Source organism: Wolffia australiana, chromosome 1 (genome assembly GCF_029677425.1).
Source record: "Wolffia australiana isolate 7733 chromosome 1, ASM2967742v1".
In the NCBI taxonomy this organism is placed as follows: Eukaryota; Viridiplantae; Streptophyta; class Magnoliopsida; order Alismatales; family Araceae; genus Wolffia; species Wolffia australiana.
Window position 1 is genome coordinate 5,192,853 of NC_135835.1, and position 14,084 is coordinate 5,206,936.

Genomic DNA, 14,084 nt, shown 5'->3' on the forward strand with positions numbered 1-14,084 from the left:
CGCTCATATTAACCATTATTGTTGTCGTCCATGACAGTCATTGTCCTCATTGATGAAAAGTCTGGTGATGTTACCTTGTATTGTTGCAATGACAATTGTGATCCCACTCCACAAGTGGTCTTCATCATTGATGTTAATGTCAATGTCGTCGTCGGCATTGTTGTTGTTGTTGGTGTTGTTGTTGTTGTTGTCACCCATGGCAGTCATTGTCCTAATTGACAACATTTCTGGCGATGGTACTTGTCATTGTTGCAATGACAATTGTGATTACCCTCCACAAGTGGTCTTCATCGTCATGGTCGGTCGTTATCTTCATCATCGTCTTCGTCATAATGACAGTCATCAACTTCATCAGTCATCATCGTCTTCATCATAGCGACATTATAAACAATTGTTGTTGTCATCCATGACAGTCGTCGTCCTCACGATGACGCTTCTGTTGATGATGAGAATCGTCATCGCCCTTGACAAGCGGTCTTCGTTGTTGTTGTGAATGTCGTCGTTGATGAAAGTCATTATCCTCGTAGTCATTGTCGATTGACTGAAGAAGCTTGTGGACATTAATTGATATTCACATTTTGAATTAGTCATCCACATTGGCGAAGCTTCAATGGACATTGTGTCAACTACAGTCGTCATCCTTGTCACTGACACTTCCGTTATAGTTGTTTGTTGTTGTCGTCATAGTGACAGTCGCGCAGTCGACTACAAACAGTCGTCGCAGTTTCTTAAGGCTTCGATTTTCAAATCAAATCAATTAAGAGGTATTAATTTTGAACAAATTAAGTACGACATAAAGTGACGTGCTTAAGAACAACATTATCAGTCCAAATTAAACACAACTGTTTTGATTTTTCTTTCCCACTGTTTAGTTATTGGATGACGATGACGATTAAGGTTGTCGTCATCCTACATGAACACTTCAAATATCTGTTCTTGGCTGGAACTGTAGAGGGGGAGGGGAAGAGAATGGCAGCGATTGAGCTCGCGATTTCTCTAATTGTTCTTCTAATTTGTCACCCGATCACTGCAGAATCCCGCGACCTGTTCTTGAATGGGTCGCCCAAGCCCGATCCTTTCGACGCCGCCGCAACGGCGCGGTGGCTGGCGGCGGAGAACTCTTGGGGTGTTCTCAGGTGAGTTTTTTTCCGCCTGAAGAAGGCAAAAAATTGCGATTAATGAGCAAAAAAGACATTTTTTTGGCCACCCTCGTAGTGTTTGATGATCGATTTTTCTCCAATTTCAGCACAATATCTTCCGAATTTGGGGGGGCACCGTTCGGGTAATGTTGTCTCGCTTTATGAAAGCACTGGCTGAGGAATTTCCTGCGGATGGAAATTTTTATTCTGATTTGCTGATGGGGAATATGAGTGCAGGAATGTTGTTTCATTTAGCGATGGATTACCGGGACAAGGCTTAGGAATTCCTTACTTTTATTTGACATCTCTTGATCCCACCGCTAGGGATGCGCTGAAAGATCAAAGGGCCTCGTTCACTGTCAGTGAGTATCCTCTTGGATCTTGCGGTAGAAAAGATCCGGAAAATCCTACTTGCTCAAAGCTCACCCTTGCTGGAAAGGTAAACATGAGAATTTTGTTTTCTGCAAGAACAGAAAAGAGATGAGATTTGCTTAACAGTCTTATATTTTTGCAAATTACTTGGTATGTTCTCAATTTTCTTCCATAATTTCGTTCCATGATTTAGGACTGAGCTTTTTTCAAATGTACATAATTTTTTATGGCCTGTGCAATGGTTGATGAAGCTGTAAAATTCATTGGTTCATTTGTACAGGGATAAGATAAGACCTTCTGCCGGAGAAGTATTAGTTTGGTTGAATTGGTCGGTCCACGCTAGGATTTCTAGTACTCATCTGCCCAAGTTATTTATTAGATGAAGAAAATAACAGACTCGGACAAAGAAAATGAACCTTGCCAGTTCATCATCTTAAACTTTTACTCAATGTTCTATCAAGCGTTTTAGAATAACTTTCGGTCAATCTCTTTCTCTTCCTTGTGTATTGACTATCCAGTTTCTACTTTTGGGCCATCCATTTCCTGTTCTGTTCTTGATCTGTAATATATCAAAGAATAATCCTTTTGGATTTTTTTCCAAAGAACTTTCCAAATGGGTTTAAACTGCAGCTTAAACCAATCAGCCTTGACACCAAGGAGGGGAAGTTTGCAGAATCAGCGCTCTTCACCAAGCACCCAGAAATGAAGTGTAAGAAGGATATCTTCAGTACTACTTAGGGATACACAGTCTTTTTATTCTTGGTATTTTTTTGTTTTTTCACAGACTGGCCAAAGAACCACCATTTCCAGATCTTCAAGCTGAACATTGAAAACATATTTTTAATCGCCTGGTATGGCGGATCCAAGCCCCTGACTCTGGATCAGTACCTGCACCCTGCTCAGTAAGTTAACCGTAGGCATTACCTCTCTAGGTATTTTGTGAAATTGAATGGTTGCTGCATGTTCTCCAGGGTCAACCACCTGTCCATGCGTTCTTGATCAAATTGCACAGCGCAGTTGAATCTGATTATTTATATTTCCAGAACATAATCCGCCATTTATGAACAAAAATCTCGGCATTGCACTTTGATGGAGTTGTATATATATTGTTTGTACACCATCCAATCCCTTTCCCTGATGGCAGATAGAGAGTAAGATGAGAGAGACGAAGCTACAGTAGAATCAAGCTTGATGAGTGGGAACGGAGGCAGAGAGGAAGAGAAAGAAATTAGGATATTTATCAAATTGTGGAAGAATCAAGCTTTAAGGGTGAGAATGGAGGGAGAGATAGAGCTATCATGTTCTCTTCTACGTTGGAGTAAATTTTAATCCCAATTTTTGCTAAAATTTTAGAGATTATTTTCTAAAATCACAAGTGCATTTTAATAATGGATAAAATATCAAAGTATCTTCCGTTGTCTTAAGTCAAGCTTTTAACTGACTAGTCAGCAAGTCATGGCAAGTCAGGCAAGTCAGTAGGCTCTACCGAATAGGTAGAGAACCTAATTTGTTACTAGTAATGCACAAGAATCAGTCATAATCCAATACTTTGCTTTTCATGATGATTGCAACAAGTGTTCATGATGATTTCACAATTATTAGAGTTCAAAGAATGATTCTAGACCAATCAAACGCATAAAAATAGATTCATTTTTGTGTATCAACTATGTTTATGCTAGACACAAAATTACCTCACTAGCAGAACATTTTCGAGTCTTTTACCAAGGGGGACCCTTAAGCAAATGGAAATGGGGTGGCCCTGGAGCCACCAAAGTGGCGCAGAGCCAACAGGCTGAACTGACAAGACCTTTCACTGTGGAGGAAGTGAAAGCTTCCATCAAGGGGCTAAATGGAGAAGGCGCACCATGTCTGGACGGATTTCCGATCTTCATTTTTTGCGAGTTTGGGAAATGCTCGAAGTACATGTTATGGGCACGTTGACGGAATTTTGCCATGGCAATTATGGCATGGAGCGATTAAACAGATCACATCTTTTCCTACTAGCCTAATTCTAAGGGGCTTCCCGAATAGGCGACTTTCGTCCTATAGCGCTCTCAAACTCCATCTACCTCATATTGGCAAAGGTACTAGCCAATTGACTTCGGCATGTGATCGGTGATTTGGTTGGACCTTTTCAATCCGCATTCATTCATCCCAGGGTGACAGTTGATCGAGAGCGCGGTAGTCACAAGGGAAATCATAGCAGCTTGGTAGAGAGAGGGCAGGAAAAGCTTTATGTGGAAAGTTGATTTCGCTAAGGCATACGATACACTAGATTGAGAATTTTTATGTGTTTTGATGAGGAAGAGGAACTTTCTGAGGGAATGGATACAATGGGTGAGAAGGTGTGTGACGTCACATTCTTTCTCAGTCCTCGTGAATGGTAACCTAGAGGGAGGTTGGATCCAACCTCAAAGAGTAGTTCGATAGGGTTGCCCACTGACCCCGCTTTTATTTGTCCTAGCAGTGGATGCCCTAGCCATCTGTACGGTAAAGATATGTGCACGAGGCAGGCTGAAGGGCTTCCAATCCGGAAGCTGCCCAACGGGTATACCAATACTTCTGTATACAGATGACACTACATTCTTCATGGAAGGCTTAGTGGAGGAAGCCCGAAATGTGTTAACGCTGTTACACCTCTTCGTGGATTTCTCAGGCCTACAGATCAACCGTTCCAAATTCGCTTTCGTGGTATTTGGCCTTGCACCGGAGGAAGATGTCCAATGCTCAGAAGCTCTGGGGACTCCCATTGGAACACTTCCAAATGCGTTATCTGGCATTACCCATGAAGAGGGGGCTGCTAACACCCACGGATTGGACCTTGGTGATTGAGCAGGTGGAGAAGCGACTCGAGGGATGGCAAGGTTAAGGTTTTATCAAGAGCGGAGTGTTTGATATTGATGAGATTGGTACTATCAGCAATACCAATATTTTACCTCTCAGTCTTCAAGATGCCGGAGGGGATCAGACGTGGATTGGAAGCACTGATGAGGCGATTCTTCTGGAACGGGCCTGGATCGACAATTGGCACGTTATCTGTGCGGGTGTCATGTGAGGTGGTGTGCCGACTAGTTGAATATGACAGATTGGGAGTACTACACCTGCTATCCATGAACATGGCACTGCTAACTAAATGGGTGGCCAAGATTATGGAACTGAAGGAGGACATGGTCACAAAAGTATTAAGAGATATGTATGGCACATGGTTGAATTGGGAGCAACAATCTACCCCGGTTGAAGGGGCTTCTGGCTTTTGGCAGGGCTTGGGCCAAGTTTTCCAGTGAAGCCAAGGGTTCTTTGTACCCAAATTAGGGGATGGAGCGTATTTTCGCTATTGGCTAGATGACTGGTCAACAAGATGATGCGAAAATCTTTCTACCGACTATTCACGTTAACTAGGAGCCCACAAGCATTGGTGAAAGACTGTTGGGATGGCACATGAAATCCAATCTTGCAGATGCACCGTCTGTGCAGAGATTGGAAGATCTCCCAAACATGCAGCTGACCATAGTGGATCTACGGCCCATCAATGGGTTAAGGGACAGCTGGGTATGGAGGGAAGTCCAAGGGTCAGTTCGCAAAGTGTAGAAGCAGATTGGGGGGAGTTCGATAGAAGATGCAAACATTATATACACGTGTAGATGCCTATGGTAGCAGAAGATACTGTTGAAAGTGCGAATTTTTAGTTGGCTGCTTATTAGACATCGAGTTATGACATGTACTCTCCGAAGGCACATATCTCAGACATATCAATCAAGTGTCCCATGTGTGGCCTTAGAGAGGAAAACTGTTCTCCCATGTTTTTTGAGTGTCCTTTTGCTCAGGCCATTTGGGAGGGCACAACAGCTCGTGACATCAGAAGAGGCATGCTGGAAGTTCCTCAAGAGAGGGGCGGGTAGAGGACGATCAAGCTGGGGAAGAGTCCTCGCAGTGCTCTAGACATTGTGGCTACATCACAACGAGGTGATATTTAAGGGAAAGGTTGCGTCGCTGGAATCAATGCTACATAATGTGGAGAAGTATATATCCTACTAGTTCATTAAGACATAAAGAAGGGAAAAAGAGATAGGCGGGCCGGGCATGTACTATGTCACGATCTTATATATCAATAGTAATTTTGGGTTGATCACTGAGTTCAGGTGGTCTTCCCTCTTTTCATTAAAAAAAAAATCAACTATGTTTATAACTAAATATTTCGGGGTATTTTTATTACTAAATATTTCTTTTCTATTTTAGGATTTATGCAGAATTCCTACATGACTTTCCCTCTGTGTGTGTGTGTGTGTGGGTCTCTCTATCATTCTCTCCCTCTCTCTCCATCTCTCTTTATATCTCACAGTCTCTCTCTCTCTCTCTCTATCTCATAGTCTCTCTCTCTCTCTCTAGCTTTTGTCCTTATTCCTTTCTAGTATGATATTGGGCAAGTACTGAACTAGCCCATATTCGTACCTTATGTTGTCTATGAGATTATCATAATGGGCTCAAATAACTTTCACTGCTACTTATACCATCCTTAGTACAAGGTAACTTGAGGTTTTTCTTCCAAACCGTGGACAGTCTCAACAATGTTTGAAGGGTGTTGTTGATGCAGCAGCTAATATAGTATCAAAGTGTCATCTTCTCTTGATTTGATTTGATTGTACTAGAGCATTCATCCCCTTAGTGATTTGATTTGATTTGATTTGATTAGCATCGATTTGATTTGATTTGATTTGATTCTCCCACCAGCAAAGTGACTAATCTTTGTGAACTTCTTGATGCACCCAAACTATGACTATTTAGAATCCCATGATAAGAAACTCATCCGTCATAGTCGAAGTACAAATGTCCTTCCACAAGACATATTTGGTGACTCATGTCAAAGGACCACTTACACAACCGTGACGTGAATCAACCTGATTGACAATTTGGTATAATATCATTTAGGGATTCGTATGGATCAGTTTAGTGACATCTTTCTACTAAATAGCACCCACTATCTATCCTTAGTGTTTCTACACTTATGGCTACAAGATTGACTATAATCATCATATGGATGAGGCTAGATAATGCTATTTTATAAACATACTTAGATGTCCTTCTCGAGTATCGTTTTAATAGAAATATTTAGAACACATACTTGAAGATTAGTGATCTACGTATTATGATCTCAACATAATTCACTGAGTCTGATCATGTATTCATGGAGTTCATTATAAGTGTCATACGTGTACTATAATGTATATGTTCTATTAATGAACATTGAATGATATATGGAATGTGTGATTGGCTTGCCGGACACATATACTTTCATCATTGATCGATTGATGATAAGGAATTAAAAAACAGATAGGCAGACATATGATGATAGAACAATGTGAGTAAGTAGGCTGACGATATTCCAATTTGAAGGATAGTCAAAATGGGCACTAAAATATATGGAAATAATAGAAAACTTTAATCATTTTTCATATGATAAAAATAGGTAATCATGTCCCCATTAGTGTTTAAACACTAAGGACAACTGGTCAGTGTGATGAACTCAAATTTGGGGTATTTAGTTGTCATTTTTATTTGGGTAAACAATGGAGATTTATAAACCTTGGCTCCTAAAATAATTTGACTGTTCAGTGATGAGAATTAATGTCTCCACAGGGAATCTACATTTTATTTGGGTAAACAATAGACACTTTTATTTGAGAAAATGCCTTCTTAGATATTAATTTGGGAAAATAATAGCTTTTTTAAATGCTAAGAATATGAAGAGTTGAGAAGGATGATAATGATGAACATGATAAATATTTACATATAAGAATTAAGTTATATAATTGGACACAGCTTGATGATGATGATGAGTGAATGGATGGATGGATGGATGGATGGATGGGGATGGGTGGAATTGAATGTATGGATGTGAACGGATGGATATTGAGAATAAGATGATGTAGTAAGCCTAAAAACACTTACCATAGATCATTAGATTTCACACAGATCAAGGAAATTTAAGGCACCATGAGAGCCCATTCACATGTCTCCTGATTTCTAACTTCAACCAATGATGAACACCAAAAAAAACCTGATGGATATTCGAAATCACCTAATTCACCCGTCTTACTAAATCAGGAGAAATTCTGTGATAATTTTTTCATGAGTAAAGGGTTTATTTATTTATCTGACCAAATGGGTCGATCAATATGAGAGAGGAAAAAATCATCCTTAACTTTTTAGCTCGAAACTCCTAGATCAACACATATTTTGACTTAAAGTTGAATCATTCGCCATCGTCGGATTTTCTCTCCCCTAAATGTTGAACCTTTGGACTTTCCTAACATTATGCCCCACTTTTTTGTCTTTTAATCATTTTCCACCTCATTTCAATCATCCAAAAAGTTACTCCTCGAGCTCTCGAAAAGGTGTGCATTGTAATCCTCTAAATTTCCTCTCTGTGAATATGAATACTCAAAATGAGTACTTTTTCTCAAACTCAAAAAGATGATATGTTTGAGTTTTACATCCTGAATTTTTTTCATTGTTAAATGTCCACTTCATTTTTCAAGTCTGAAATCGCTTTGCTTATGATTTAAATCGGTGGATTTTTCAATTGGTCTATGACATCTTCCGTATTAAAAAGTAAAAAAATCTAGTAAACTGATTTATTATTATGGTGTTGCTATGTGTGATGTAATAATGACAATGCAAATAATTGGCTACTGCCATGATTGGGGTCCCACATTATTGGGTTCCTGAGAGAGTTAGTGTTCTCCTTTAGATATTTTAGAGCATGAGGTGTAGCTTAGCACCCCAAAGGCTAGCAACTGCACCTATCAATTTAATTAAAGCAATCCATGATGACCGAATCTAGATGCCTGTACAGTTCATTAATAAGGCTTGTCAATAGATGGTATTGTACCATTAAATTTACTAAGCAGGCTGATGCATTAGCCTATAGGGTCACACAGATAATATCTAATTGGTGATTATAGTCAAAGTTATATGAATGTTTATGAAAATATCCCAAAGAGTGTTAATGGGAGGCTCCCATTTCAATTGCCCATGTCATTCATGATTGGCCAGCCCCCTACCTTCTCCCCGTCTCACAATTTGCTCTCCCTCAAGTGTGAATGGATGCTGAGAAGATCAACCATATATTAAATAATAGTTGAAGAGATTGAAGAAGAAATCATAAATAGAGTGATTGGATACATCTAGTGGTTGAACATGTGAATGGTTCAATGGTACTTTTCCATATAACCAAGTGAGAGTGGATTCTATTCTACATAAGGTCGTAATGATTAATATCATCTATTTTTAATAGTCATTTAGTGTATTTTATATGCTTATTTTCATTGAAATGATTAAAAGTCCATGTTATTAATGCTTAAAATGATTTCTTGCACTTTTAGAATGAATTTCCTATTTTTATTTAGTTTATAACATTTTAAGATAGTTTTTTGACATTGATTTCATGACTTCAATCATTTTAAAATCATAAATGTGTATTTATATCTATTTAAATATTTAACTTTTTATTATATTACTAGGATGAAATCCTCATTTTTGTCTCTTTTTGGTACTTTTGTGGAATTCTCCAACATTAAATTGATAAGGAAAATGATTGTAAAAGTCATAAAATATGAAGTTGAATTTTTTAACTTTTTAAACTCCTAAAATTTTTCCCATGCTGGCAATCTGCCACACAAATCGGAGGACAGAAAAAGTTGGAAGGATCAAATTACTCCAAATTGAAACCATGATATCTATCGATCCATATAGAGTTTTGGGCTGACATTTTGAGGGTGGTTCTACTCTTCTAACATCTATACATCCACCCTCTTAGATCTATAAATAGAACCCCCATCATTTTAAAAATGTCATCCTTAGATTTTTTCCTAATTACGATTAGCGAAGTAATCTTCTTATTCAAAATCTCATTTGGGTCCATCCATGTACTCTGATAGTGAAGGATTGAAGGAGTGGCATTCAGATCAAGACACCTGAAGAAAAATCACCAGTTGGCCCCTTAGGCATGTGACAACAAGGCAAGTGTGATCTTCGCCTTTTTCAAACTCACATCTTCATCTTTTTTCCTAGGTTATCATCAATGATATCATAGGTTTCCATTATCACGCACACCACCTCCAGTTCTACTACACTTCAGCTCAGATCCACCTCCATCTCAACAACACCGGTGAAATCATCATCACTCGCCCCTGCTCTCCCACTCGTCCACTGACACCATCTCCGTCACAGTCAGCATGGTACCTCTTTCATTTGTTCCACTCCATTCATCAATGATATCCTAGGTTTCCATTATCACGCACACCACCTCCAGTTCTACTACACTTCAGCTCAGATCCACCTCCATCTCAACAACACGGTGAAATCATCATCACTCGCCCCTGCTCTCCCACTCTTCCACTGACACCATCTCCGTCACAGTCAGCATGGTACCTCTTTCATTTGTTCCACTCCATTCATCAATGATATCCTAGGTTTCCATTATCACGCACACCACCTCCAGTTCTACTACACTTCAGCTCAGATCCACCTCCATCTCAACAACACCGGTGAAATCATCATCACTCGCCCCTGCTCTCCCACTCGTCCACTGACACCATCTCCGTCACAGTCAGCATGGTACCTCTTTCATTTGTTCCACTCCATTCATCAATGATATCCTAGGTTTCCATTATCACGCACACCACCTCCAGTTCTACTACACTTCAGCTCAGATCCACCTCCATCTCAACAACACCGGTGAAATCATCATCACTCGCCCCTGCTCTCCCACTCTTCCACTGACACCATCTCCGTCACAGTCAGCATGGTACCTCTTTCATTTGTTCCACTCCATTCATCAATGATATCCTAGGTTTCCATTATCACGCACACCACCTCCAGTTCTACTACACTTCAGCTCAGATCCACCTCCATCTCAACAACACCGGTGAAATCATCATCACTCGCCCCTGCTCTCCCACTCGTCCATGACACCATCTCCGTCACAGTCAGCATGGTACCTCTTTCATTTGTTCCACTCCATTCATCAATGATATCCTAGGTTTCCATTATCACGCACACCACCTCCAGTTCTACTACACTTCAGCTCAGATCCACCTCCATCTCAACAACACCGGTGAAATCATCATCACTCGCCTGCTCTCCCACTCGTCCACTGACACCATCTCCGTCACAGTCAGCATGGTACCTCTTTCATTTGTTCCACTCCATTCATCAATGATATCCTAGGTTTCCATTATCACGCGCACCACCTCCAGTTCTACTACACTTCAGCTCAGATCCACCTCCATCTCAACAACACGGTGAAATCATCATCACTCGCCCCTGCTCTCCCACTCGTCCCACCGACACCATCTCCGTCACAGTCAGCATGGTACCTCTTTCATTTGTTCCACTCCATTCATCAATGATATCCTAGGTTTCCATTATCACGCACACCACCTCCAGTTCTACTACACTTCAGCTCAGATCCACCTCCATCTCAACAACACCGGTGAAATCATCATCACTCGCCCCTGCTCTCCCACTCGTCCACCGACACCATCTCCGTCACAGTCAGCATGGTACCTCTTTCATTTGTTCCACTCCATTCATCAATGATATCCTAGGTTTCCATTATCACGCACACCACCTCCAGTTCTACTACACTTCAGCTCAGATCCACCTCCATCTCAACAACACCGGTGAAATCATCATCACTCGCCTGCTCTCCCACTCGTCCACCGACACCATCTCCGTCACAGTCAGCATGGTACCTCTTTCATTTGTTCCACTCCATTCATCAATGATATCCTAGGTTTCCATTATCACGCACACCTCCAGTTCTACTACACTTCAGCTCAGATCCACCTCCATCTCAACAACACCGGTGAAATCATCATCACTCGCCCTGCTCTCCCACTCTTCCACGACACCATCTCCGTCACAGTCAGCATGGTACCTCTTTCATTTGTTCCACTCCATTCATCAATGATATCCTAGGTTTCCATTATCACGCACACCACCTCCAGTTCTACTACACTTCAGCTCAGATCCACCTCCATCTCAACAACACCGGTGAAATCATCATCACTCGCCCTGCTCTCCCACTCGTCCACTGACACCATCTCCGTCACAGTCAGCATGGTACCTCTTTCATTTGTTCCACTCCATTCATCAATGATATCCTAGGTTTCCATTATCACGCACACCACCTCCAGTTCTACTACACTTCAGCTCAGATCCACCTCCATCTCAACAACACCGGTGAAATCATCATCACTCGCCCCTGCTCTCCCACTCGTCCACTGACACCATCTCCGTCACAGTCAGCATGGTACCTCTTTCATTTGTTCCACTCCATTCATCAATGATATCCTAGGTTTCCATTATCACGCACACCACCTCCAGTTCTACTACACTTCAGCTCAGATCCACCTCCATCTCAACAACACCGGTGAAATCATCATCACTCGCCCCTGCTCTCCCACTCGTCCACTGACACCATCTCCGTCACAGTCAGCATGGTACCTCTTTCATTTGTTCCACTCCATTCATCAATGATATCCTAGGTTTCCATTATCACGCACACCACCTCCAGTTCTACTACACTTCAGCTCAGATCCACCTCCATCTCAACAACACCGGTGAAATCATCATCACTCGCCCCTGCTCTCCCACTCGTCCACTGACACCATCTCCGTCACAGTCAGCATGGTACCTCTTTCATTTGTTCCACTCCATTCATCAATGATATCCTAGGTTTCCATTATCACGCACACCACCTCCAGTTCTACTACACTTCAGCTCAGATCCACCTCCATCTCAACAACACCGGTGAAATCATCATGTACTCTTTCATTTTGTTCCACTCCATTTCATCAATGATCCTAGGGTTTCATTATCACGCACACCACCTCAGTTCTACTAGATCCACCTCCATCTCAACAACACCGGTGAAATCATCATCACTCGCCCCTGCTCTCCCACTCTTCCACTGACACCATCTCCGTCACAGTCAGCATGGTACCTCTTTCATTTGTTCCACTCCATTCATGTACATCTCCTTCTAGCATCACCCCATGCTTCCAATGTGTCAAATAAGTCATTTTAAATTAGAATTGATTGGTATTTTACTACTATAAAAATTATATTTAATTAATAACCGACAAAAATTCTAAAAATTTTAATTTTCAGATTGTTGAAGAAATATTATTATTTTTTCTATTTTTATTATTTATAAAAAACTCATTTAAATAAAAATTTTGTATTTTATTTTTTTCAAAATTCTATGAATATTATATTATTTTAGCTAAAAATGCATTTTTTCAATAAATTCTATTCAAATTTATTAGGTAAATAAATGAAATAGAAATAAATACTTTACCTTCTCTTGTTTACATGGGCGGCAGTCATGGGAAACTACACACAAAGTGGGTGACAGTTGAGACGATTGTGCATGTAGAGGGGCGGAATTGGGCTGTTGTGTGGCTATGGAAAAATTATTTTAACTTTTTGTAACACCAACTAGGGTATCTTTAATATATCCTAGAAAACAAGTTAAGAGAAACTATATAAAAAATAGATTTATTATACTAACCTTGTTGTAACACCAATTAGGGTACGAGATGTTGTTCTTTCTTCTTCTCCAGATCAACAAATTTGGATTGATCCTATCTCATTATGACGCAATGGAACCAAGAAAACCAATAATCTAATGCCGGCAATGATGTATTGAGATAAGATTGAAGAAGGGGATAATGACGGGAAGAATAGAATTTTAAATACAAGAGAACTGATGTTCTCATACTTTAGAACTAATCCCATGGCTTATTTTTTTCCCCAAAGGACGATAATCTAATAAAATGTACAGCAGTCGTACTTAATATGGTTTATATTTATTTACTCTTTATAATCAGATACATTTCTCCTTTTACTATTAGCATACTTAAATTGTTGAAAAGCCAACATATATACATTTTTTTGCTATTATATCACTCGATTTGGATTTATTTGAGAGGCCAAAGATGTAAATATGGCTTATCTTTTGGTTGATGCTCTAATATATTATTCATTTTTCAACTTTCTAAAATGGTTAATGATAAATTCCAATTTGACTAAGTCAAACAGTCCCAATTGCTTGATTATTACATTTTTGGAGCTTTTTAGTAAAAATAAAGTCAATGAAAGAAATTACATCTATGAATGTGAGTAAATCTAAAAATTTTTCCTATAGAATCATCAAGATATAAATGATCCATTAACAAAAAGTATGGGGAAGAAATAAAAATAAAAGGGAACATCATAAAAATGGAAGACAAAGAAAAAGATCACTCCGCAGTACCAAATTAACCTGTAATTTTTTAATATAGGTTTTGAACATCACTACGATTCAAAAGAAACTTTCTTGCCTAGCAATATTCCTCGTTTGAAGAGGCTAAACATTATATTGATGTCGATATGAATACTATAATGTGAATTCTTCAAATTCATCAGCACCCATCACAGCAATATCATGGTTCTGAGATACCGTAGTAACCCACACCAATAACATCATTCTCCTGACATCTGCTAATTCATGGGAAAAGTTTTAAA

At 39.8% G+C, this 14,084-nt stretch overlaps 1 protein-coding gene across 1 annotated transcript; it reads left to right on the top strand.

The window, feature by feature from the left end:
* Positions 1 to 956: 956 nt before the first annotated feature.
* LOC144703044 (Pyridoxamine 5'-phosphate oxidase family protein) lies at positions 957 to 2,631 on the top strand. The gene is made up of 6 exons (XM_078575124.1): positions 957 to 1,136; positions 1,247 to 1,282; positions 1,377 to 1,578; positions 2,142 to 2,220; positions 2,296 to 2,413; positions 2,483 to 2,631. The coding sequence occupies exons 1-6, from the start codon at positions 970 to 972 to the stop codon at positions 2,508 to 2,510; spliced, it is 630 nt and encodes a 209-aa protein (XP_078431250.1). The 5' UTR covers positions 957 to 969; the 3' UTR covers positions 2,511 to 2,631.
* The last annotated feature ends 11,453 nt before the right edge of the window (positions 2,632 to 14,084 follow it).